The 25,983-nt window shown below is 37.6% G+C and overlaps 1 protein-coding gene and 1 long non-coding RNA gene across 5 annotated transcripts in view; one reads left to right on the top strand and one right to left on the bottom strand.

Annotated features, from left to right (window-relative positions):
• Positions 1-17,661, bottom strand: part of LOC136101824 (uncharacterized) — a 64,133-nt gene extending 46,472 nt beyond the window's left edge. The window contains exons 1-2 of one of the 2 annotated variants that reach the window (XR_011739375.1): positions 17,342-17,661; positions 9,769-9,837 (exon numbers count right to left, since the gene is read on the bottom strand). This is a non-coding gene — a long non-coding RNA (uncharacterized lncRNA). The remainder of the gene's footprint in view (positions 1-9,768; positions 9,838-17,341) is intronic. The other variant, XR_011739374.1, reaches the window with a different exon arrangement.
• Positions 17,662-17,666: 5 nt separating this feature from the next.
• NOVA1 (NOVA alternative splicing regulator 1) overlaps positions 17,667-25,983 on the top strand; it is a 148,353-nt gene continuing 140,036 nt past the window's right edge. For 2 of the 3 annotated variants that reach the window (XM_065838302.2, XM_065838301.2), the window contains exons 1-2: positions 17,667-18,321; positions 20,168-20,311. In XM_065838302.2, coding sequence (XP_065694374.1) covers positions 18,186-18,321; positions 20,168-20,311 — 280 coding nt within the window. In that variant the 5' untranslated portion in view covers positions 17,667-18,185. Of the gene's footprint in view, positions 18,322-20,167; positions 20,312-25,983 lie in introns of those variants that run through there. The other variant, XM_071809366.1, reaches the window with a different exon arrangement.

Below are 25,983 nucleotides of genomic sequence, written 5' to 3'. Positions count from 1 at the left end.
GCCAGGCTAAATGATCTAATTATTATTTTTGGCATACATGAAGCATGTTAAATCATGTAAAGAAAATTGATAAGAAATCTGCATAATTAGGAATAAATATGTACATATGGATTTGTTTGAATAAGGTAAGCAGAAATATTTTAAGATTATATTACACAAGATATTCTTCACTTTTTTTTAGTTATAAGGTTTTTAAATATTTTTATAAGCTTTTCCTCTTTTGTGACATAATTACTTCTGCACATCTATAAGTCAACTACAAAAACGTTTCTTAAAAAAAGTCTGAAAACTTGTTTCTCAAATGTCAAAGAAATAAACCTATAGATGCGACACAGAAATTCAGTAGTAATGCAGAAGCACCTTTTTATGTGGGAACCTTTTGCTCTTTTTCATTTGGAATCTTAGTTGGTCTCTCCTGGCTCTTTGTGACATATGCAGATATTGAAATAGCAGAGCTGAGCAGCTGTCCACCAAAACTATTATCCAGCTGCTGATAATGAAGAACCATTGTCTTCAGGAAGGTGCAGCTAGCTTATAATAAGGCAATATCCATGAAGAAATTCCTCTTGGAATCTTAGACAGCGATTGTTTTGGATCATGAAGCGAGATATTTTATATCATTTATCATTCTTCATACTATAATATAAATTCTTATTGAAAAAGAGCATATTGAAAATCTCTTTGAAATGCATTAAGTTCAAGTCCTTCTTCAGATCAGATGTTGACCCCATTCAATAGTGGGGGCTGTACAGGATCTATGAAGCTTATGTCCTGCTTCATAAAAACAGATGTTTCTGCTGTTACCTTGCTTGCTTTATTGGACAACAGCTATGACATCGGACAGCAAAGACAGTCTATTTCTCAGTTGCATTCTGGCCTCTGTATTTGTTTCCAAACAAAAGGAAAAGAAGGCGGATAGTATTGAAGATCTACCCAAGTACCTGTTACCCAAGTCAGAGAACCACAGGAAGTCTAAGGGACTGCCCAGCCTCAGTCTTACTATACAACCTTGTGTGGAAAGCTTTGTTTAGCTGTTGCCCTGAATATGTCTTTTAAACTTCTGACTGAAACTTTGTTAAGCTCTGTGGTACATGTTAAAGGCTGGAGACAAAAACTGAATTTTTTAAAGTCTCTGTCATTTTTCTGTAGTGTACACCCTTTATATTCTCAACCACGTTTATCTAGTGGTAGTTTTTTAAGCTAGCTATTTAATATATTAAAATTATTTCATTTTGGGTGACCCATGAAGTGTAATTGTCCACACAGGTGATGCCTTGTCCCCTGTGATACACCAAAGGATGATATCTTGATCTATTGCAGACCTGATCCAATACTTGCAAGGTGCCAGAAGGATGACAGTGATTTCAGTTGCAAAAGAGCAGTCTGGAAGCACAAGTTGATTTGATGACTTCACACTAGCAGTCTTTAAATTTAATTTCCTCTTTCATCAGCCTGCTATTCAATAATCCTATTGAACCAAGAACTCCTGGTAGTTTAAGCAACCCGTAAAATCTCCTTATCAATATATTCTAGCCATGCTAAAGATATCGCTATGCCTTCTTGGAGAAAATTAAGATTGTTTTGTCTGCAAACACTTTTATCCAGACATCATGTACTCCTGTCATAAACATTTCATAACTAAATAATAACATTTGATTTTGTGAAGTATGAATTTAAGATTAAGTGTTTATGCCAAGCATAGTACCGATAAGTTGTACTAGTTTCCTGAGTATTTTATTTCTACCAGAAAATGGATTTAGAACAAGAAAATGCAGTGCCTTCATGTAAATTTTTTTTTTCCTTAACATTTCAAGTCACATAATACTGTTCAGTGTTATTCTCCAAAGACATTTTTCTCAGTTATGAAGTCACCAGTATTTTCTTCTACTACGTATAGACCTACTCCAGTTTTGATGATAATCATACTCTTGCATGCTGGAACTAGCTTCCAACTTTATGCCTCACTACCTGCCTGAGGTGGACTGTTATCACACACAAAACTTATGTTTCGTCTTGCATGTTTTACCTAGATAAACTTGTACAAAAAATTCGACCTGTGCAAATCATACGCACATCTAATGAAAATATTCCTTCTAGGAATTAATTTCGGTACCATGTATCTATGGAATGTTGATAGGTATTAAAAATAAATTCTCAGTTGAATAACAAAATATTTAAATTACTCTGATACACTAGAAACAAAATTGTTGCTATATTATTAAAAATGAGAAATAATTGCTTATGACTTACATAATTTTCCTGTCCTAAGCTCTTGGCACATAACCAATTACATTCACAAATTGCTATACTATATTTTTAATGAAATAATCCCAGAAATGCTGATATTCATCCCTATTAAAAACTCTGGTCAATTAAACTGTTACTATTCTTAAGAGTCAACAAGTTCCATGATTATAGGACTGTGAAGAGAGGGAAAGAACATCATAGTTAATGTCCTCCCAGTGAGACTGCCTCGTAAATGAGCTTAGAAATCTTACTATTTTGAATAGTTGTGCTCCCTTGTTCCTGCAGGGACAAGGTTCTGATTAAAGTGCTAATCTTTGAGGAAATAGGTCATCTGAAGGATTCAGAGATCTAAGGCATGGATAGTCATCCAGACCAAATATCCAAACTGAGTCCAGGAGGAAAATTAAAGCAAGTGTGATGTCTGGATCCCATCAAATCCATTGTGCATTGGACAGAACACTTCTGAATGTCATTCTATGGTTTCTCCAAAACAATAGCAATTTCTCAGAATGGTTTCCCCATGTGGTAAATTACCCTGCCTGAGATTTATGTTGATTATTTATTATATTAATATTGTTACTATAATATACATATGCAGTAATATTATACTATATTGTTATGTATTACATGTTATAAACATTGTTATAAATATAGTTTTTATTATTGTGTTATTTAATCTTGTTCAGATCTAGGCTATTCATATAGTTTATTTTTTCAGCCTCCTAAAAGGAAAGCATTGATTCTGGGTTAGTTAGTCAGGTCTCCTTGAGGTATGGAGAGAACCTTGCATCCATAGAGATTTCATCTGTCATGTAGCTCTCTTCTAGGCATTTTAGAAGGCAACTAATTCAGTCCTATTTACCTCCGGTGGCAGTAGGGTCAGTGCAAACAATCAGCTTTGTCTAAAAACCTAGCTTTTAGATGGCTCAAATTATATGTCATTATTTCTTTCCCAATTTGAAATGCAGATTTTTCTTCTCCTCTCCTTGTAGTACTTACTTTTGTAAGTATATAATGTAAGATTAAGAATGAGGATGCTTTGTTTGAAATAGTTGACAGTACTAATGTCAAGGGTTTGTTGTTTTTTAAAGAAATATCACTAATTATCATCAATGTGCCCGTAAAGAAGAGCTGCATTTTCAACAGAGAAAAGGCAGAAAAGTTACTATGCTGGAAACAATACATTAATTTGTGTTGTTATTAACACTTGCACATAGAGGCCCACACCAACTGCAGGCAGCCACCCTGAACCTATATGAAAGCGTAATAGTGTTGTAGAGTTTAGACACTTGTCTTTTAAGTGGATATGCTTATCATTAGAATGGTTTCTTAACTAAGAAGTCTCTTGCCACTAGAGGGCTCAGAATTGCTGTGTGATTTTATGCATGAATGCATGTATAAACATACATATACATACATTCATACACAGACAATGTATAATATGTGAACTTCATGTGACTGTGCTTTATTCATGTGTACACATGTATAAACACACATTTATGCACATACATATATAAAAAATTCTATTTTAACAGATAAAGTATTATTCTTTTCTTTTGAAGGCTTTGAACAGCTAAATGTAATTCAAATCTTTAAAGATATTTAATACAACTTTGCAATTCACCATGTAAATGTGAACTATTTCTTTAATTTCACAAAATAATTACAAGTTTTAACTTTGTTCTCACATGGTCAGATTTACACAGAATGTTCATTTAATCAAATTGAACAGTGAAAACAATCACAATAAAACACAGTTCAAACTTCCATAACCAATGCCTGCTTTCAATGTATGTTTTATTAAGATATGTAGATAACACCAAATAACATGGGCATATTTCTTTTTTTCATAAATGACTTTCCACAGAGTGTAATGCATGTTGCAGAATCTGTCAGACTAAGCATTTTTGTTTGACTATATGACATATTCTACTGGGAAATCTCAGAGGCTCTAAATAAATAAAACGTTCCTGGAAAGCTGCCTGTTTTCTTTTGTTAATGTGACAATCATAGTGAAGAGCGAAATGGCTTTCAACCATTTTTAAGTAATGCATAATCTTTGGAGAAAGTGCAACCCAGTTCCTCCACAGTATGATGATGTAAAAATAATTTACCCATGCAGTCCAAAAGATACTTAACATAATATATTCAGTCAGACTTGACATACACAAAAGTTTGAGGTACCAATATTTTCTAAATGTCAGTGAAGTTGTATTCATCTAAGTATAAGAAATCTGGCCAAGAAACCAATATTTCAACAACGAAGTTTCAGATTATCATGATTAAAAATAATGTATGTTGTTGTAGAAATAGAAACACAGAAACCAAAATGTTTTGCAGCCATCTATTCCTGTACATGATACTCAATTTTGAATAGAGTTTCTTTGGAATTTTTTCCAGTACAGAAAACTGCAAAACGACAAGAAAACAGAAGATACTCTTTTTGCAGCACTTCAGGGGCTTGATTGTTTGCAAAAAATTGTGTTGAATATGATCATGTATATGAACAAAGACTACTTGAATGAACATTTGCATAACTGAACCAAATTGTTCAGACTTTGATACAGAATAGTATATTTGAATTTGGCTGTACTACTGTGATTACATTATCCTTAGTACAGTTAGAAACTAACAACTGAACAGAGATTTAACATATTCATTTTCTGTTATCATCATCTTATGTGTGTTTCATCTTCATAAAATGGTAAATTCTTCAAAAGTATAATAGAATAATTGGGGGGGAGGACTTTAGACTAAATAGTTAAGTAGGATGGAAATACAAATCTATCACCATGTACACTTAGCTAAACTTTAAAAGTAGTACTGCTTATTATAGTTCCACTTCTGTTAACACATTTCCTTTAAAATGAAAAATATATGCAACTAAGCCAAGATATTTTTGCTTTAAGAATTTTGACTCTTGTATGTTTTGCTTTAAAAATTTAGTTTTACTGATTGTGCATTGTTAGATTAGAACTATAATGTTCTTATAAAACATTATAATCTTTTGTATACTTTTTCTTATGTGTAATGCATTCTTAATTTACCAGTCTGTAACTCAAACTTGAAAAACAACCTGGAACATTGTTATGACAAATATTAAAAGTGGTTTTGTTGCTGATAGAGAGGGTTGGCTGGCATATTCATCACATCATCTTTGGTTCCAGGAGTAAATAATCCTGCAATCAATAAAGTAGACTGGAATGTATGTAACTAGTTTTACTAGACTAAAATTGTAAGTTTTATAAATTTAAAACACATTTCCATAACTGGAAGATCCATTTCCCTAACCACAGCATACTTAAGTCAACAAAATTACACGAGGAACATGTTTCTAGTCAGATGGATTTAGCTGTTCCATTACGATCCTAAGGAAAAACGTCCTTATCATATTATACCACTGTACAAATTAGCTCTAGTGATTTCACCTTTACATTCTTATCCTCAATATAAGAAGGACAACAAGCTATTAGAGTGTCCAGAGGAGAGCAATCAAGATGGTGAAGGGTCTCAAGGGCAAGACTTAGAAGGAGTGATTTAGGTCACTTAGTTTGTTGAGCCTGGAGAAGAGAAGGCTGTGGGGTGATATTATGACACTCTACAGCTTCCTCAAGGGGGGCAGCAGAGATGGAGGTGCTGATCTCCTCTCTCTGCTGACCAGAGATAGGATGCGAGGAAATGGAATGAAGCTGCGTCAGAGGAAGTTCAGATTGGACATTAGGGAAAGGTTCTACACTGAGAGAGTGTTTTGTCATTGGAACAGGGTCCACCATGAAGTGGTCACTGTACCAAGCCTGTAAGAGTTCACAGAACATCTGGACAATGCTCTTAGTCACATGGTTTAGTTTTAGGTCATCCTGCAAAGAGGAGGGAGTTGGACTTGATGATCCTTATGGGCCCCTTCCAGCTCCAGATATTCTATGATCGTGTTTCTGTAATCCTCCTACGAGAATTTGTCACTCTTGAAAGAAATAAGACTTAACTGACCACATTAGCTACATCAGAAATCTGCTTGATAGTTGATACATCATCACTACCTTACATTTCAGCATCCCTTATAGAAGAAAAACAAATCTGAGTAAATATTTATTAATAACAATCACAACATGAAAATAGCAGTGATTTTCACAATGATACTACAAGATTTGTACCGGGTACAAGGAACAGCAAATATGAAATTTCCTATAAGAATGAGGATCAGAACTCTTAACAAAATAGGTGAATTTTTACCACTTCCAAACAAAGGAAGAAATTATTTTATATTGCCAATGTTTAACGCTACTTTTTGCAATAGTTAGGTTAGTTCAGTGTATTTTACAATTAACTCTTGCAACTTTTCAGCTCCAGGGATTACAGCTGAATAGGTTGTTTGTAATTAGTTTTATCTATAGGCCTATATCAGTGCGTAGAGAAATCTCTAGAAATAGATCTTAGAGTAATACATATTTTGATGCATAAAATGGAAAAAATGAAGAAATATTACACTGGCTTGATGACAAGTTTCAAAGTCTGTTTGAATATTTATTGTTCTTTCAATACATGTGTATATGTTAGGGATTTTCTCTTCTTTATAATCACATCAGCAAAAAAATAAACCATGCTGTGCTATATCCTTGCATTTGCTTTATCGAATTTATGTGAACTTTGTTTCTAGGCTATTGAATTTCAAAAGAATTGAATATGTCTCATTGTGAAAATAAATGCTGTTTAACTCGTTAAATCCAGATGAGGTGAGGGCTGGAGTTCTTCTGCTATGGAGAGAGGCTGAGAGTTGGTTTGGTCAGCCTGGAGAAGAGAAGGCTCCAGGGAGACCATAAAGCAGCCTTCCAGTACCTAAAGAGGACCTAAAAGAAAGCTGGAGAGGGACTTCTTACAAGAGCATGTAGTGATAGGACAAGGGGTAATGGCTTTAAACTGAAAGAGGGTAGATTTAGATTAGATATAAGGAAGAAATTCTTCACCACAAAGGTGATGAGGCACTGGAACAGGTTTCCCAGAGAAGCTGTGGATGTCTGTGCTGCTTTTGGCTGGCATAGAGTTAATTTTCTTCAGAGTAGCTAATATGGGGCTGTATTTTGGATTTGTGCTGAAAATACAGAGATGTTTTAATTACTGCTGAGCAGTCCTTACACAGAGACAAGGCTTCTTCTGTTTCTCACACCACCCCACCAGCAAGTGGGCTGGGGGTGTACTATAAGTTGGGAGGAGACACAGCTGGGACTGCTGATCCCAACTGACCAAAGGGATATTCCATTCCACATGACATCATGCTCAGGATATGAGGAAGAAGAAGGAAGTGGTGGAGGTTTGGAGTGATGGTGTTTTCTTCCCAAGTAACCGTTACATGTGATGAAGCCCTGCTGTCCTGGAGATGGCTGAACACCTGCCTGCCCAAGGGAAATAGTGAATGAATTCCTTGTTTTGCTTTGCTTGTGTGTGTTGCTTTTGCTTTAAACATTACACTGCCTTTATCTCAACCCAGCAGCTTTCTCACTTTTACCCTACCAATTCTCCTCCCCATCCTACTGGCAAGGTACAAGTGAGTGTCAGTGTAGTGTTTAGTTGCCTGCTGGGGTTAAACTAGGACAATGTCCCATCCTTAGGAGTGCTCAAGGCCAGGCTGGATGGTGCTTTGAGCACCTTTGTCTAGTGGAATGTGTCACTGCCCATGGCAGCAGGTTTTGTACTAGACGATTCTTAAGGTCTCTTCCAACCCAAATCATTCCACGATTCTATGATTCTAAAATAGTCAGCCTTCATACTATCTCTCTTTGTCCAGTGGAGAAAGTTCTCATTGTTGGTACCTTTGTTTAAGTAGAGCTCCTTAAAGTGGTTTCTTTCAGATATTAATACAATTTGATAGAAACAAAGATGGAAGAGATGAAATTTTAGCTTTGGTACATTATTTTTCATCAGTTAGCAACAAGGAGCTTTCAAGTAGAATGGGATATGATAGTTTTAATGAACTTTTCTTTAATTGGACCATATTTGTTTTTTAATCTCTACATAATGTCTACATAACAACATAACCTTATAAGTTAATGGCAGTCATATATTAATTCTGCATCTGTCACATGACCCTTATAAAATATGAAATATTCTTCTATTTTCTATATTACAAGTACATTACAGATATGAGAGTTGCCAAAGTCTTTCTGTTATAAACATGCCCGGTGACCGTTGCTACTCTATGCTTCCCCTCATTCATCAATGTGTTCCATAGTATCACTGCCATGACACCCTATTGAGTTAAGAAATGCCAGGCAGTAATCAAACTTAACTGGCCAAACTGGCAAATATAAGCTATCAGACTGAACACAGATCTTTATAAAATTAATTTTTTAAAAAGCACATTAAATATGGGGTTTAAGGGATTAAAACCCTTTTTTTTTATAATCACAATAAAAGATTAGAGTTAATTTCCATTTTAAATACTTACTAACAGGCATACCAAGTAGAGTAAACATGTAGGACAAGATCCCAGGGCTCAGGATTACAGGGATCTAACAGCAGTCAATCCAAAGCAATGACAGCATGCAACAGAGGCAGGAGGTCCACTTATAAATACCTTTGTTGTGAGCCATGATGTATCTGTAAGCATTGTTGCTAATGGACACAATGATCCTGTCCCTGTTTTTCTATGATTTGTACTTTTTTATGGGTATTCGTGTCACTTGCAATGACTCGGTTCTACAGTAATCTTATTTTTCCTGTTTCAACATATGGTTTTTTTCTGTTCCAGAGCAAACAGCTTAAACATCAAAATGAAAATAAGAACAACAAAAAGAATACAAATACTTAGAAGTTTTGAAACAGGAGTCTTCCTACCTGACTAAAATATAACAAACAAAATACTCCATGGGAAATTTACAAGAAACATCATCAGGCTTTTTCATATCTATATAACATGTGACTTTCTGTAAGGTCATATTTGTATCTGTTTATTATAAACATAAACAATGGCTATGTAAAGATTTTTCACCCTAACTTGTGATTTTCAATTATTGGAAAGTATGTCTTTAGTTTTCATTTTCGTAACTGTCAAATTTTAAATTATACACCAGCTGTTAGTTTGTTTATATATAATTTATTAGAAACAATAAATTATATATTCCTAAATACTCTTTATGTATATTCCTAATGCATATCCCTAAATATTTCTCTGCAAAATTCATTAAAATTTCCCATCACTAGAATATGAAAAGGATATCTCTTGTTGCATGGATGCTTTGCAGCTTATACTGATATATGCTAGATAGCTTCCTTCATCTCCCCACTTTTTCCCAAAAGTATTTTGCATAGAATGACTTAAAGCCCTTTGAAGTCAATAGAACTGCTCTTATCCAGTAGGTCCATGGACTTCTATCTTCTATCAGACGGGTTTAAAAACAAAAAGTTTCTAAACATATGTATGCAAAACATTTTAAAAAACTGTAAATTTTCTGAAAAAAAGTTAAATTAAATGTCCACATATTCAGAAAGGTGTTCAGAGGTGAAGCAGAGAGATTCATGTTGACTTACTGTATGCTTGTATGAGATTTGGTGGTCTAAATATGCAATACTGAAGCAATGCAGCTCTCTCCTTTTGAACTGAAAACAAACGAAGCATTAATTCAGCAAGCTAAACATATGCTTTATTTTGACCATATGAGCTGTTTCATGCATTTTGGTTGAATTTAGAGTTATGTACCCACTTAAAAATGTACATAGCAACTTTGTGATACAAGTCTTTGTGCAATATAAATCAAAATCAGTTTTATTTTGGAACCAGCATTAAAATACAAAAGTGATCCTATGTCTTTTAAGCAATTAAAGTTAAACTAGTCTCATATTTTGGTACCTTGTCATGCCTCTAGTGCTGTTTTCACTGAAACAAAATAACAAGATGAATAAATCTGCAAAATAATTAATAATCTGCCACCATTTCCTTCTGGTTCAAAATGGTAACTAAATAATTCAGATAGACTTGTACTACAGATGAGCCATCTGTTTTAACCTCACTGCACTAAGGAATACACTTTGTCTCAAATAAGCAGCATTATGTCTAATTCCCATCCATTTTCCGGGGCCAGATAGCCTTTGTGTGCAGCTGACACACAAATACATGTTTTTGTGGCAAGCTCTGAAGATAGGTGCCAAATCATTCTGGTCAATTTATCCTGACAGTAAGTTTTCTATGTTTACCCTCCCCCAGCAAGAGACTTTCCAGTTCAGGGGTATTTTGTAGTAACTAATTTCAAGCAGGTAGAAACATAACGCACTGGAATAATTAATTTTTGTTGTTGAAGTAAAATAATTTGTTCAAGAACAAACTCTAAGGCATTTGCTAAATTCTATGGAAGAATCAGCTGAAGTTTGCAGTGTAACTGCACTGTAACGATTGTCTAAAATCTCGCTGTGTTGAAAACTAATTTGTAAACTATTGGCATATGCATTTTTATACAGTAAACCTTTAAAAGTATCTTTAAAGATCTCTAGATCTCTGCTAAGAACTATTACTATTGCAATAATATTAGAGATATGACTTTTATTACCTTTCTGTTGGAGAAATACCCCAAACCATTGTACTAGCATTATAACTGTAAAATAATACTTTTGCTGGAATAGCTCATTATTTGGAAAAGTGACTACAAATTAAACTGGAAAAACATGAGTTTTGTTGGTATTTAATAGTAAGAGTTACTAGTATAATTTTACTAGGATATCTTTCTCTCTAATGATCTCAAGTAGCATACATTTTGGCAGTGAGCGAAATGAGCAGAGCAACTCAAATTTTGCTACATTACTTAATATAAATCATGATTACCACAGAAAAATCAGTACCTTTGTCTTCATCGCCTCATTTTGTGCAACGTTTACTTCACCCCTCTCCATTCCTTTTCCAGCAAGATTTCTATCTTCTTCACTAAAGTAATTCTTATTTGTCATTTGAATTATAGCAAACTTCCATGCCTCAAAAGTTCTGAATATGGTCCTATATTGTAAGACTACATTTAAAAGTATGACCTATTTTTACCAGTTTTAATTTATGAGAACAACCAAGACTGTTTTAGACTCTTTGAGAGAAGGACTGAGATCTAGCAGAGAGGTCCTCATGGCCACTTAGGGTGTGCTGCATTGTGTCAGGTCTATCGGTTCACAGGAAGGGGATCAGGCTTGACAACAGATTCAAAGAAACTGATTTTGCTGTTAACATCTCTTCTTTCATATTTCATTTATCCTAAAGTGCCAAAATTTAAAACAAGTAAGAAGGTGGCGGATGGGCAAAATGAGACAAAAAAATGATACTGCTAGAGCAATTATAATAACAGAGAATGGGAACAGGTACGCTGACTTCCTGAAAAATACCCTGTTTGCCACCCTGTTAGAGGAATACATTCTGAAGCATCCAGAGTGATAGCTGGCTGAATTCATTTTGTAGGAGATGCTTCACCGACGTTCTTTTGTAAGACAGTGCTAAGAGGTACACAATCAGTAACATGATAAACTCGCAGAAGTTACACAAGGTGATCCTGCTATTTCTCATATCTTATGTTATATCACTGTTTCATTGAATGGAATTTCTCCTATTTTGTACCAGTTTTAACCCCTGAATTATCTATTTTCCTCTTTAAATTAAAAAAAAAAAAAAGACACCACAAAAAACCCAAACCACCGAAACCCCAGAAAACCCAGGAACCACTATTATTACTTGAAGACAATTGAAATCAAGTCTTCATTTTCTTTCATTCTGGGAAATAAAAGGTCTTTAAATTGCTGTACAGAAAGATCGCCATGGAGACGCCTTTTGGGGATGTCTAGCCACTGGAGTGTCATGGATCCTGATCCATGTAGTCAATTCCTTGGGAGGGATGAATAATAATATCGTCCTGAGGCTACTTTGTTTTACATACTGAGATCTGGACAGGTCCTCAGGTAACCCCAAGAACTAAAGAACATAAGAACAGCTTATAAATCTGATCTACATATTCAGGAAAGAAGAACTGAGAACGACTCAGTTCTGTATTTCTGAAGAAAAGTCAAAAAAAGCCTCTTCAAATTTTGACGAATATTGTGGGAACAGGAGGAGGCAGGTAATCCCTCTGCCAAGACAGCAGAAATGTACACCGATTTCCTACACACACTCTCTACTTCCATCATGAGAAAGAAAGTTTTGGCCAACATATTCCTGTTATGATAAACAGCATGGTCAAGCTATTTCCAATTTTAAGTAATAATCCCCAATTTACTGGAAAAAGAAAGCTACCACACAGTAATGGTCTACAATATGAAAGCTTTTAGCACTTGTCCAGGATCTTTTCTGTGAAGATTGAAACTGCAAACACTTGGCTTTTTGTTTGGCAATGCATATAACACATGTGAAGATAACAAAAGCAATGTAAATATGGGAAAATACATATCTTCATCAGTGATCTGGATGAGGGTATCGAGTGCACTCTCTGAAAGTTTGCAGGCAACACCATGTTGTGTGGGAGTGTTGCCCTGCTCAAGGATGGGAAGGGTCTACAGAGGGATCTGGACCAGCTGAATCACTGGGCTGAGGCCAACAGCATAAGGTTCAACAAGGCCAAGTGCCAGGTCCTGCACTTGGGTCACAACAACCCCATGCAAGGCTGCAGGCTTGGGGAAGAGTGGCTAGAAAGCTGCCTGGTGGAAAAGGACCTGGAGGTGTCGGTCAACAGTGGCTGAACATGAGCCAGCAGTGTGCCCGTGGCCAAAAAGGTCAACTGCATCCTGGCTTGTATCAGCAACAGTGTGATCAGCAGACTAGGGAAGTGGTCGTCCCACTGGTGAGGCCCCACCTTGAATACTGTGTTCAGTTTTGGGCCCCTCACTATGACAAAGGCTTTGAGGTGCTGGAGTGAGTTCAGAGAAGGGCAATGAAGGTGGTGAAGGGTCTGGAGCGCAAGTCTTATGAGGAGTGGCTGAGGGAACTAAGGCTGTTTAGTCTGGAGAAAAGAAGGCTGAGGGGAGACTATAGTGCTCTCTCCAACTACCTGAAAGGAGGTTGTAGCATGGAGGGTGTTGCTCTCTTCTTCCAAGTTGCAAGTGATAGGATGAGAGGAAATGGCCTCAAGTTGTGCCAGGGGAGGTTTAGATTGGATATTAGGAAAAATTTCTTCACAGAAAGGGTTGTCAGGCACTTGAACTGGCTGCCCAAAAAAGTGGTGGAGTCACCATTCCTGGAGGTCTTTAAAAAATGTATAGATGAGGTTCTTAGGGACATGGTTTAGGGGCAGACTTAGGTTAATGGTTGGACTCGATGAAGTTGAGGGTAATGATTCTATGATTCTAAGTTACTTTCTGCCTAAAATGTGTTTAGCTTATTTTTCTCAATCCTGGGTTTGATTTTCCTAAGATTAATATTGCTGCAATCATGGAGAAGTTCCACCGAAACTTAATTTTTTTTACTGGTGAACAACTTCTACAGTATTTAAACAAGCATCAGTTGAATAATTGAATCAATAATAGTAACATTTTGATAGATTATTGGAGGAAAAAAGTTTCATAAACAGGGGGAAGTTAAAGATTTGAAAGAGACTTCTGAGTTCATCACTAACTGTAATTTTAGTGGAACCAAAGTCTACCAGGAATCACAGCAGTTGTTCAGTAATGAAAAATTATCAATAGTAGCAGCATCACAAAGACTACTTCTGTTGTCTTTTACCTAGCCAGAATGTATAAGAGGTATTGGTTTTCATCTAATGATTATTTAACTCTGTCCTGTTTCCCATAAGGGGAAAAGCAAACTGTTCATTCTCCTAGTCAGAGAAATATCCATCACCTCTACAGGAAACAGGAGGTTGAATATGCTTCCACAAAGTGGACTTTATCAGATTAGCTGATGTTTATTAGAACTTTATCTCAGTTATTCTGTAGATTTCTATTTGTTAAAATATATACTTAGTTGCTTTGTTTTATGCCTCTTCCCAATCCTTTTCATTTCTAACCACAGCTCTAATGTCTGTGGGAGAGATTAGTTTGAACGCTACCATCCACACCTCCACCAGCTAAAACCGTATTTAGAAATAAGGCTGGCAAATTGAATTTTAATTCCATGCTATCACTGAACTAACTCTTACTGAAGTGATAGAATACATTAGCTGGTAGGACATGACTGAAAGAAACAGCAAGGGAATCTAGATCCCACAACTTGAACCACCTCTGGTTAGACATGCCAGCCTAGAGTTGACTGAAAAAGGAAAGGTGAGCAACTGGTTACAAACTTGGAAAAAGGGGAAAATTCTGCTGATACAGACTTTTTATTTTTCCATTGGTCCTTTCTCCATAGAATACAAGACAGAGTGGGAATGGGACAGTACTATAGGTCTCCACAACTATTCTCCCTTGTGCTTCAGTCCATGAACAATGCAGAAGGCTGATATCCTGCAGGGCAATGTCCCAAGTTGCTTGCATTTTGCTAAAACCTATTTCACTGCCCCCCACCCATGACAATAACACAGCTTGCTTTAAACTCCCCGTGACCTCTACCACTAGAGGGCTGCACTTATGCAATATGGCCCCCTGGAGCTCAATTATCACTGTTCTAAGCAGTGAAACAAGGAAAAATGAACATGATCTGAAACATATATTTTATTAATATCAAGACAATAGTTGCTGAAATGTTTATTATATGCAGCTATTTTCTTAGTTAAGTAGAATTGCTACTAAGAAACTAGCTGAGAGACCAGTTATACAGTTTTAGCTAAATTCTTCAAAGACAGGCCTGCCCGTTAAACTATTAAAAAACCTCCTTATAGGTACCAGAAAAGTTGAAAACGCTTGTCTTAATGGGACTGGGAGGCAACATATTGGGAAATTATTAAACAAAAGGCATTCTGTAGAGACAAGGGGATGCACTTGTGAAACAGCTGTTGGTAAAGAAACAGAATAATGCAGGACAGACATCTGCTGAGTCTGAGGAAATTAGGTTTCAGGATTACCCCTTTTTCCTCTAAGCTTATGGAAGCTAGATACACAGACAACATACACGCTGCTTATCATGTAAAACCTATTTTTTATTCTACACTCCTGTTGTTAGGATGAAACAATACTTTTGTTTAAAGAATGCAATCAAGTATATGTCTTATAAGCTAATTGGAGCTCCCAAAGGGAAGACTTGCAGGTGCTGAATCCAATCAGATCTGCCACATAATTAAAATTAGTGCTGGGGGGGGGCACTGTAAAACAGATGTGGTCTTAAAACAAGAGAATTGTTTGATTCAGTGTTACCACAGCTGAATGCTACACATTCAGTGAGATAAAGGGAGCAATGGTATTATTTATGCAGTTCCACTGTGGAAATTGACTCACGATGGCTTCACTCGAACATTGTCTTTTTTTTTTTTTAATCTTCAAAATTTTCTATAAGTCATTTGCTTAGTTTACAAATAAAGAGGCCAGTTAGGACTGATGACCCTGCAAACTAGACCTGAGATTTCAAAGTCATGCTGTACTCTTTCTGGTTCAAATACTAATTAAAATTTTTCAACTGGAACTTAGTGAAAAAAATAGAAGAGCTAGAACCTGTATCCAGCTTGCTGTACCATAATTGTATCAGCAACTGCCAAGGTAACAGAAGCCTAAAATTTTATTTCAGTCAGTAAACTAAGCAATTATGAGTCAGAGTATCTTAGATACAAAGGGTATACGAGGAGTAAGAAAGTTCCATTTTTACACAATAAATTTTCTGATTATAAATGCTATGAAATTGTTACTGATTTTGCTGCATCTATTTCATCCGCCTGTGAGGAAGTTAGATATCATATTCCTGGGACAAAATTCCCGAAAAAGTCATTGAAGTTTCCTATGTACAGTGCTGGATCAAGTTCTTAATTTGTGAATGCTTTCAGACAGGAGCCTGTTTAGATGTTGAAGTATCTATGTTTTAATAACCTATAGTGCATTACATATCTGGCTTATAAGTAGAGGTGACGTGCTGTATCATATATTATACATGAAATCTGTATTTTAAGTACTAAAAATTGTTTGGGGCAGTATTAATGGTAAGTGATTACTAAAACTAAGACTGAGTCTCCCAGGGAGCTCAGAATGGAAATTGGATTCCATCCACAAAAAGCCAGGTTTTAAGCTTGCATAGTAAGAGGAATCAAGTCAGCAGCCATTCTGCACACATACATATCAATACAAATTTAGAACGGAGCATGGTCTAATGCAATAAACCCATTTCTAAATTTTGTACAGAATTGATGCTCTAGTACTGACCACTACCATTACAGTTATATTGGTTTGAGAAATTCTTTCAAAGGGAGTGAGTCAATTAAATAGGAAGGAGCCGAGTAAAAAAGCTTTTATAGCACGCAGACAATCCCTCCCCGAGCCCTCCCACTCCCACCGCCTTGCACCTTACAATGTTTTAATCTTCAACCTGAAATTTGTAAGCAGAAATAACGTTCGTGGCAGTGAAGCATCTTTGAATTTTCTACGAAATATTTACACAAGAAATGTCGCTCTATGTCACACAGCTCGGCTATCACAGCGTAAAAATAATATCTTTATTATTTTTCCTATAAGCCTCCGCGATGCAGCCTGGCACGACCGAAGCTCCCGACGCGGAGCGGCAGCGCTGCCCCTCCGCCCGCCACCGGCGCCGGCCGGGAAGAAAAGTCCGTGTACACCGCGCTGGGATGGTGCAGGCAGCATCAGTGAGGACATATCCCCGCTAACCCACCGCCTCCTCAGGCAATCACAGCCATCCTCCCACGCAGCTCCGGGCCTATGAGGCGCAGCGTGTAACCCAGGTGACACCGCATCACGGCGGGGACCCTCCCGGGGCGGGAGCCGGCCCCCACGCACGCCCTCCCCGCCGCCGTCACTGCCTCCCACCCCCCGCCGCAGAGGTTAAACCACCTTCGCCTCCCCGCCAACGGCTCGGCCACTCGCGGCCCGTGATTGGCCATACGTTGCAATCCCAACTTCGCTCTCTTTTGTTCCGATTGGCCGGATCTCCCGCCTGTCTTCGCAGAAAGCCCCGCCCTTCTTTTTTTATCCCGACTTTTCCCCATCCCCCCTGCTTGTCCGTCGTCGTGCGCCCCCCCCCCCACCTGTACTGACACCATCCCACAGCTCTAACCTCGCTTGTCTTTTGGATTTCTGCAGTGCAGCCGAAGGTGGCGGCCCTCAGCCCACAGCCGGTCGGCCGCTCGTGCGCCTGGCGGCGGTGGTTGCCAGTGGTGGTGCTGGGGCCAGAGCGGAGCGGCCCCGCATGGGCAGAACCCCCTTCTCCACCCCCGTGCACACGAGCCTGTCAGTAAGGGAGGGCAAGAGAGCCCGAGGGCGGCAGGCAGCCCAGCCGCAGCGCCAGGCGCGGCCGAGGACAGGCAGGAACGGAAGGGGGCTCAGAGGCAGCGTGAATCATCTCCCACTCACTCCCTTGCCCACCATTTACACTGCTCGCTCCCTCCCTCCTTCTCCCCCTCCCTCCCTCCCCGCCGCCTCAGTCTCACTCGTTCTCTCTCCCCTCCTCTCCTCTCCCACTCACTCTCTCCCCTCCTCTCCTCTCCCACTCACTCTGTCCTCTCCTCCTCCTGTCTTACTCTTTTCACTCCTTCTCCTCCTCCCCTCTCCCCCTTTCTCTTCCCTCTCTCGCCCCCCTCGTTCCCCTGTCTCCCTTCTCCTCATCTCCTCCTGACACTGCACTGCAGCTGCTCCTCCAGCCCAGTCCTGCCCGCTTCCCTCCCTCCTTTCCCTTCCCTCCCCCCGGGTGCCAGATAAACAAGGCGCGTAGCATCCTCAACAATCCCGAGCTTAGCTCTACATTTTCGAAAAGGACAAGAGAACGGGACGAGCCCCCTCCCCTCCTCCTCCTCCCCCTTCCTCCTCCTCCCTCCTCCTCCTCCTCCTCCTCCTCCCCCCTTCCCTCCCTGCCCCCCCACCACAGAAGGGAAGAGACAATTCTCCTCCGAGCAGCAGCAAACATGATGGCGGCAGCTCCCATCCAGCAGAACGGGACCCACACTGGGGTTCCCATAGACCTGGACCCGCCGGACTCCCGGAAAAGACCGCTTGAAGCCCCCCCTGAAGCCGGCAGCACCAAGAGGACCAACACGGGCGGTGGGTATATTCTCTGTCACCTCCCCCCCGCCCAACCCACCCACCTCTCCGCTTCCCTACCTGCCTGACTGCCACCCCCCCTTTCCCCCCCCAAACATTCCCATTTCTCTAATGTTATCATTCATCAAAATGGCGTCGGTTTTCAGCATCTACCAGTCTTTTTATTTAATATCCACGCTGGGCTTCACAGCCGTGACCCTACGGAGACTAGGAGGGAGCACAAGGGGCTTCTGCAGCCCAGCTATCTCCCTCGCCCGTGTAACGATGGTCGACAATAAATGGCAGCTGGAAGGAGACGGCAAACGCACTTTCCTTCTTCCACATCCTCTGGGTCGCAAGTTGAATTTCAGCCTTGCCGTGCTTTTTCCTCTTCCTTGGCCTCACTTCCATTGTCAGCGCATACACGGCGTGTGTTCGCCGTGCTGGGGGCGAGGGCTGGCTGGTAGAGGGGGGAGTCGCTTCTCGGCTGCGGGGACTCGCTAGTTAATATCCTGCTCTTCCTGGAGGAGATGAGTTATAACGGGACCAGCATCTCCTCTGTCCATTTGCGCTGGAGTCGTCATAACAATGCACCGAGGCAGAGGTGAATTTATTTGCCCAATATGAAGAGTAGCGGTCTGGCTGTGCTTAGTGCACGGTGCAGCCAGCGATGTTGATACAGTGGGCACGACTGCCGTACATAGGCACTTCTTGAGACGCATGTGGTCTCGGATAAGAGAAGTGAGGTGGACTGGGGTCGTTCCTCCTGTTTAGGTGAAAAAAAGAACAACTTTAAACAGGTTTCATGATAAAAACCGTGATATCCATGCCAATGGGATGTTGTCTTAATTACTGGGGAGAGCCTAAGTCTGGAGAACCATTGTACTCTTATTGGCTTGCACTTTTTTAGAGCCGGTTACGGAGGGTCCTTAGACTTCAGTGTAGCTCGATTTAACAGTGGGGTGAGGGCACAGACAATTACGCAGTTGCTGAATCTGACTGGGAATCCTTTTTTCTTTCCCCCCTCCATTCATTATATATACCTTTTCCTGTTCCGATTGTGTGCTTTGACGCTAGTGGTGGGTAGAGGGCTGGCATTGTCTGTCTCGTCACCTTTTAAGTGTATTTAAAATAAGTATCTTAGGCTTTGATCAATTAGGAGAAATTCTTCTTAATGTCCTTTAATTAATGAGCTTAAAAGAGATCATTGTCGCTTAAGAAGTGCTAAAGGAATACATCAGGATCACTTAGGCAAGTGATTCCACCCGCACCATGTTGAGTTGTTTTCTTGGCAGTGACTGAAATGCTTGGAATAAACCCCCACATTTTGGGTGGGTTATTTGGTAGCAGAGTAGTCGTTTTGCTCACTTAAGAAGAATGCAGGCAATAGCTAATTGCTATTCTCATGTGTTTGCTAATGACAAACAAATAGCCCATCAGAATTTACAATTCATTCCTTTTTAGTTTTGGCGTTTCTTTTGCTGTATTTTCAAGCAAGGTTGTAGTTGTCACTAGGCACGTTTTCGTGCTGGGCTTTTTTTTTTTTTTTCAAGGGGTCCGATAATTTGTGCATGCTATGGTCACCATTGGGAAAAAATCCACCTTTGAAATATAATTTGGATGTTATTGTTTTAGGGAATTAAGGACTCTGTATGGGTTCTTTAATTTGCTCAGAATAAATGTACATATTTCAAAATGTCAAAGGCATAGTCTAAACATGTCTTGTAGAATGACGCAACTGGTTAGATGTAAATGTATGAATTACTGGACGAGTTCAAAGATGTAACATTTGGTTTATTTGTGGGTCTGGGGAGGAAAAAATCAAAGTTTATAAGCCATATTAACCATACATATCTCGATTTTTCAGAGGATGGCCAGTATTTTCTAAAGGTCCTCATACCTAGTTATGCTGCTGGATCTATAATTGGGAAGGGAGGACAGACAATTGTTCAGTTGCAGAAAGAGACTGGGGCCACCATCAAGCTGTCTAAATCCAAAGATTTTTACCCAGGTAGGTGCAAAAATTAGCCAATTCTTTATTTTTAAATCCCAAAGGACATATGTACATGTCGGTGTGTTTCATGTATTGACGACTAAGCTTCCAGTGCAGCTGGATACATTATTTCTCAGAAAACTATGATACAAAGTGCAACAGTGAAAATAAATGTTCTGTCTTGATGTGTGGACTATGCACTGTCTAGTCATCTAACTGCTTGAAATATGTTTAAAGATTTTATAATGTTTCTGCAAAAAATGTTTTCATTAGTATTTGGACTGTTTTGGTTTTTAGTTTTAAAAAAATAAATCTAGCTTTAAAGAACCGACTTGACAGCTGGTGTAAAAATAATTGTTTGTTTGAAGTTTCCAGACATTGTAATGACAATTAAGCTAGAATGAGTAAAAATGAGAGGCCGCCTCTTAAAGAATGGGCCCTTTACTTTAAATCCATTATGTACCTTCTTTCTGCTTCACTGCTTTGTTCACTGTCTCTGGAGTGAAGTAAAGAGGACAAGTGCTGCTCTTTAGATATTCTTTATATTATGTTTATCATGATGTTGGGTTAAAACTGTCATATAACAGTGAGATACTTTGGATGAATAAAGAAATGAGTATTTTATGTCAACTATATTTTTGCATAAGAAACAAGTTTTTAGTATTTGTGTATAACAATAATAAATACCTGAATTAGCATTTCTCCTTTATATGGTTTCTGAAGAAGGAGTCTAACGTAATGATACACAAGATTGTATCTTTTGGATTAAATTGATTTTTCCTAAAGATGACCAAATAAGCGTTCTGTAATTTATTCTAGAGGACTTTTAGAAAAGTGATGCGAAATAATGACATATCTAATGCTTTTTTTTTTTTTTGATGTTTTGATTTTGTTATTTTTAAGATTAACTGGTGATTTAGTATTGAGTTGGCTGGCTGTTACAGACTCTCTTCTCCTGGAAAAATAAGAGCCGCTTTGCATCTTATCTAGTTTAACAAGATCATTGAGTTCTACAGAATAGTGAGGGCGGTTGGTGTGAATAAAAACAGAAAACTAACATTGGAGCATTTAGCTTTCCCATTCTCTAACTTTAGTGTCAGGCAGAAATGGATAATTTCGTATTAGTAGAGGGATTGTGGTCTATTTTCAATGATGATTTTTGATGTAGAAATATTAATGCACTTGTTGTACATGTCCTTAATAAATGTAGTTTATAATACTTAAATGTCAGAGTTTAAAGTGATGAATGTAGATTTTTCCTGTTGAAAGATACAGCTTATGAACTGATGTTTGTTGTCTTGTGTGTGGGGAGGTTGTGATTGTGGGTTTTTTTTTTTGGTTTGTTTTTTTAAACATTTCTTTAGAAAGTTAGAAAAAATGGTCTTTTATTTTGAAAGGTATGTTAGGGTGAAAAAAATCAATGTAGAATTGTGAAAACTCTTGGAAGAAATAAAAGCATTCAAAAGAGCCTGATTGCAAAATTAATAACATAATATGGGTAAAGAACTGCAATAGTAAATTAAATTCACTGTCAATAGATGAAAATGAAATAGATTTTCTGCATTATACATGAGGTGGTATCAGATATGCAAGGATGTTACAGAAAATTGGTGTTTATAAAGAATATTCCAAATACCAAATTATAAGCCTTTTCATTTTACTACAGTTTATTTACACTCACTTGGAAAGGATGCACCAAAGATTACATCTTTTGTTCCGTGCTCTAGCATAGTTCTTCTGTTTTCTGATTAAATCAGAATTACATACTGTTTTGTGTAGCAAATTGTAAAGATACAGCAGTCGTAGCAGAAGAACCTTTGAAAAATTAAAAAATAGAAAGCTAGAATGACATCGGTAAAAATGTTTGTGACATAAACACCTCTCTCTTAAAATCAGTAGTAATAATATAAATAACTAGGACAGCAAGCCGTAAGCAGTTCCACATAACAGGTGCAAATGGAGTTCCAGTTTGACTTCATACAGTCTCCTTTGAATTTTCAGCCACGTTGTATCAATTGGAAAAGGAGTGTCTTAAGGAGGTTTGTGACTGAAACCTATGTGGAACGGGTGAGAAAGGGATTACAGCGTGGCTTGCTCTTGTTAGTCTTTCTGTTTGCATTTGACCACCAGCCCATGGAATTTTCGGAGGTCCTGGCATTCCCTGAGCTGATGGCTTTTGGGTTTCTTCCAGACTTGTGCTCATATAGCATTAGGGAATACAAACCTTGTGAAATAGCTAATATAAAGATATGGTTTATTTTTCTTATAAAGTTTCTTAAACAATTATTCTGTTTTCCTAATAGAAGTTACTTAGTCTGTACCTCTGGTGTTTGTTCTTATAAATGTTTAATGTATATTTCGCTATGGAATGTAAAGTTTTAGCACGGTCTGGGTAAGCTGCTGTTTGGAAAGGAGGAAGGTGGTTGTAATACAGAAGTCATGAGTAGTTCCTATGATCTAATAGTGTTCTTTTTTTTTCCTCTGTGATATAGGACTTCAGTATGCAGACTGATTACTGTTGGAATTATTTTTGTGCGTCAAAAGGTGACATAATTGCTGAAGAATTATATGACAGCTCTAATTACGAGAAATTGAAGGAAAAAACAGCTTTTCATGAACATTTTAGTTTACAAAATAGGAAGCAGTATATAAATACATTACCATCCGCTACAGTCTTGTGTTCTGAGTATACAATTTATTGCTCTCTTTTCAGGTTACCAGCTGACTTTTTCTAAATGTCTGGACTTCTGCGATTTGACTTTGGTTATTGTGTGTAGGTTATCCCTGATTCTTTTCTGTTCGGGCTTGTCCCCCTAGATTACGGAAAATGAAATGAAAATAGCAATATATGCCCTACTTTTAAACTAAATGGTACTTATCCTTTCTGTAGAGAAGTACAGTGTGTGAATTACCTTGTAGGTTCTGGTCCAAAATTTAAATAGACATGCAGCCATACTACTTTCACATTAATGAAGTGAACCTCATAAAGAAAGTGACCATTCTGTGAAGCTGTTTTAATGTATGATTTTATTTTGAATAATATAAAAAAGAGTCAGTATTTCTGTTGTATGAAACTCTTGTTGTCTTATCTGTTTCTCTATTCTGAATTATAGTGAGCGCTGGACTGAAAACTACTCTGGACATATGTATTTTTTTCCATTGCAAATGTTGGCGCGCATACTCGCTTTCTCTTTCATGCACTCTTACTCTCTCTCTCTCTGTGCTCCTGCCTCAGTCTCACATGTACACACGCACAAAATTATGTTACATCGCATCATGTTGTTTATCTTGCAACAGGATCTTGCCTGGTCTGAACTTGGTGCTTGAGTGAATTTGAGCTCGGTTAGTGTTTTTCAATTTATTGGAATATGAAGTCATATGTGTACTGAAATTAGATCATATTAAGAGCAGAGATTAATAAAAACATAATTAAATGGGGATAAGGTTTTACTGCTTTTAACAATAGATTAGCTATGTTGTTTTTATAGCAGATTTCTAATCAGTAGTGATCTAAACGTTTGGAGAATGCAAAGGTGAGAGTTTCCCCCCTGCCTCTTGTAGAGAGTGTTGTGTGGCTATATTATGTTATGTTTTTACTAAGTTATATGTATTTGAGATGTTTTGCCTTGAAATACCAGATTTTTTTGAGATATTCACATGTTATGGGGTATCGTCTAGCTAATCTTTGTGCAAGTGCCCTTTTGGAAAGTCTTTTATTCTGACTTAACTTTTCAAACACGTTGAATGTGTAAGTAACAGAACTTTACAGGAATTTATAATTAATTTATAAATAATTTCCCATTCTAGCTTCATTACTCCTATTATACTGTTAGGAATGGGAAAGGTATAATATATCAAGCTTGGTTCACTGTTATTATTTCCTTTATATAAGAAAGGATTTGTCATGTTCATTTATAACTGTTAAAAATAAACTAGAGTTTAGTAGTGAAAAAAATCTGTTTTAAAAATCAATGCTTGAAATAATGTTGAAGTGAAATATGACTTTTTCTGCTATGGAAGAGAAAAAAGAGTAATGGAGTTAGATATGAAAATGGCATTAGTTATTAGCTGTCTGTTGTCATGGTTCCTAGACAGTGGTTTGTCATACATCAATAAACGCATCTCACTATTCTTGATAGTTTTGCTGTTAACATTGGCTAATTCGTGACTTCATAAGTATATATAAAAGATTTTCAGATAGATTTCTAAACATTTACTTGTATGCATTACTTTTGGGTAGTAGGACTGAGGAAATGATTAAATAGTGAGTAGGGATTTCAGAGGTGGAATCTAGAGCTATGGATGTTTGTGAAGTATTCACTGATCTTTCTGCTATTAAAAAAAAAGGCAACAAAAAAAAAAGGAAAAAAACCAAACAAACAAAAAAACCCACCCCCCCCAAAAAAAAAAAAAACCAAAACAAATAAACAAAACAGCAAAAAAAACACACAAAAAAACCCCAAAACCAAACCAAATGAAAACAAAAAACCAACAACAAACCAAACAACCACCAAAAACCCTCAAGTGTTGATTGCCAGCTGTTCAGAGAGATAATTCTCAGTTGGACAGTTGTCTGTTGCCTGGTTACTGGAACAGAATAAAAAAAGTTAGCTTGTTAGCCAGCAGATACTTAGTATTTTACATTTAAAAGGAAGCTGAAACTGAATGTGTAACTTGGTGTGATCTTGAGGTTGTTACATCCCCAACACACACAGTGTAAGTTTAAGTACTGGAAGTTTAAGTAGAAATTTTGCACTGATTTCTTCTACTTGTAGGGACTTATTAATGTGAATGCATGCGTAAGCTTTTACATAGTAAATGGCTTTGGTTTGCAAGAAAGTGCAGTGTCTTCATCTTGTATAAGAAAGCTTTAAAACAACTTGTGATGGATTTGGAATGGTTAGTGTAACTTTAATAAATGGTACAGACTAACTACTGTGTGCACTTGGTTGGCAAAATAAAGAACGAAGTGAGGGTGGCTATTATCACAGGGAAATGCTATATTTAATAATTTATAACTTTTTATTGTGATTGATTTTGCCTAGTTTTCGATATAATTAAAAACCAAGTGATTCTTAGTAGATTAGAGAGCTTATGTAGATGAAGGTGCTTCTAGTAATAGTACTGCTTTTTGATAAAGTTGAGATTTCTGTAATGCAGGTATTCATTAAAAATATATATTTTCTGGACTCATGCATTCCAAGGGAAAACAAACAAAACCACAAACAAAACAATAACAACAACAAAAAACCACCCCAGTAACAAAACAAACAAACCAGACCAAAAAAAAAAAAACCAAAACAAACAAACAAACAAAAACCCAAACAGAACCAAACCCCTGAGACCTAAGAAAAATAGCTGAAGTTGATATGCACTGAAAATTTTAAATTTTCTTCTTTCACAAATTTTAAAATTTCCATAGAATACTTTGATGGTGTTTTGCAGATAGGTCACAGTTTCCATGGATGTTTGTCAGAACATAGGTCTTGGAGCTAATATTTAAAAAATATAAACAGGGAATGTCTGAATCTCTTAATAATTGTTTTCCTATTCTCTGTTGTCCAGTAAAAGAAACATGCTCTCACTTTTTTTAAAATGGGTGCAACCTGTAACAAGCAACACATTTTTCAAATACTCTGATCTTGTTCATTCTTTAATTGTGGTAACTTAGATAATGCCCTCAGTAGCTG

This window comes from Patagioenas fasciata, chromosome 5 (assembly GCF_037038585.1).
Source record: "Patagioenas fasciata isolate bPatFas1 chromosome 5, bPatFas1.hap1, whole genome shotgun sequence".
Classification (NCBI taxonomy): domain Eukaryota; kingdom Metazoa; phylum Chordata; class Aves; order Columbiformes; family Columbidae; genus Patagioenas; species Patagioenas fasciata.
The sequence above is the reverse complement of the archived record's forward strand: the minus strand, read 5'-3'. Positions and strand labels throughout refer to the sequence as shown.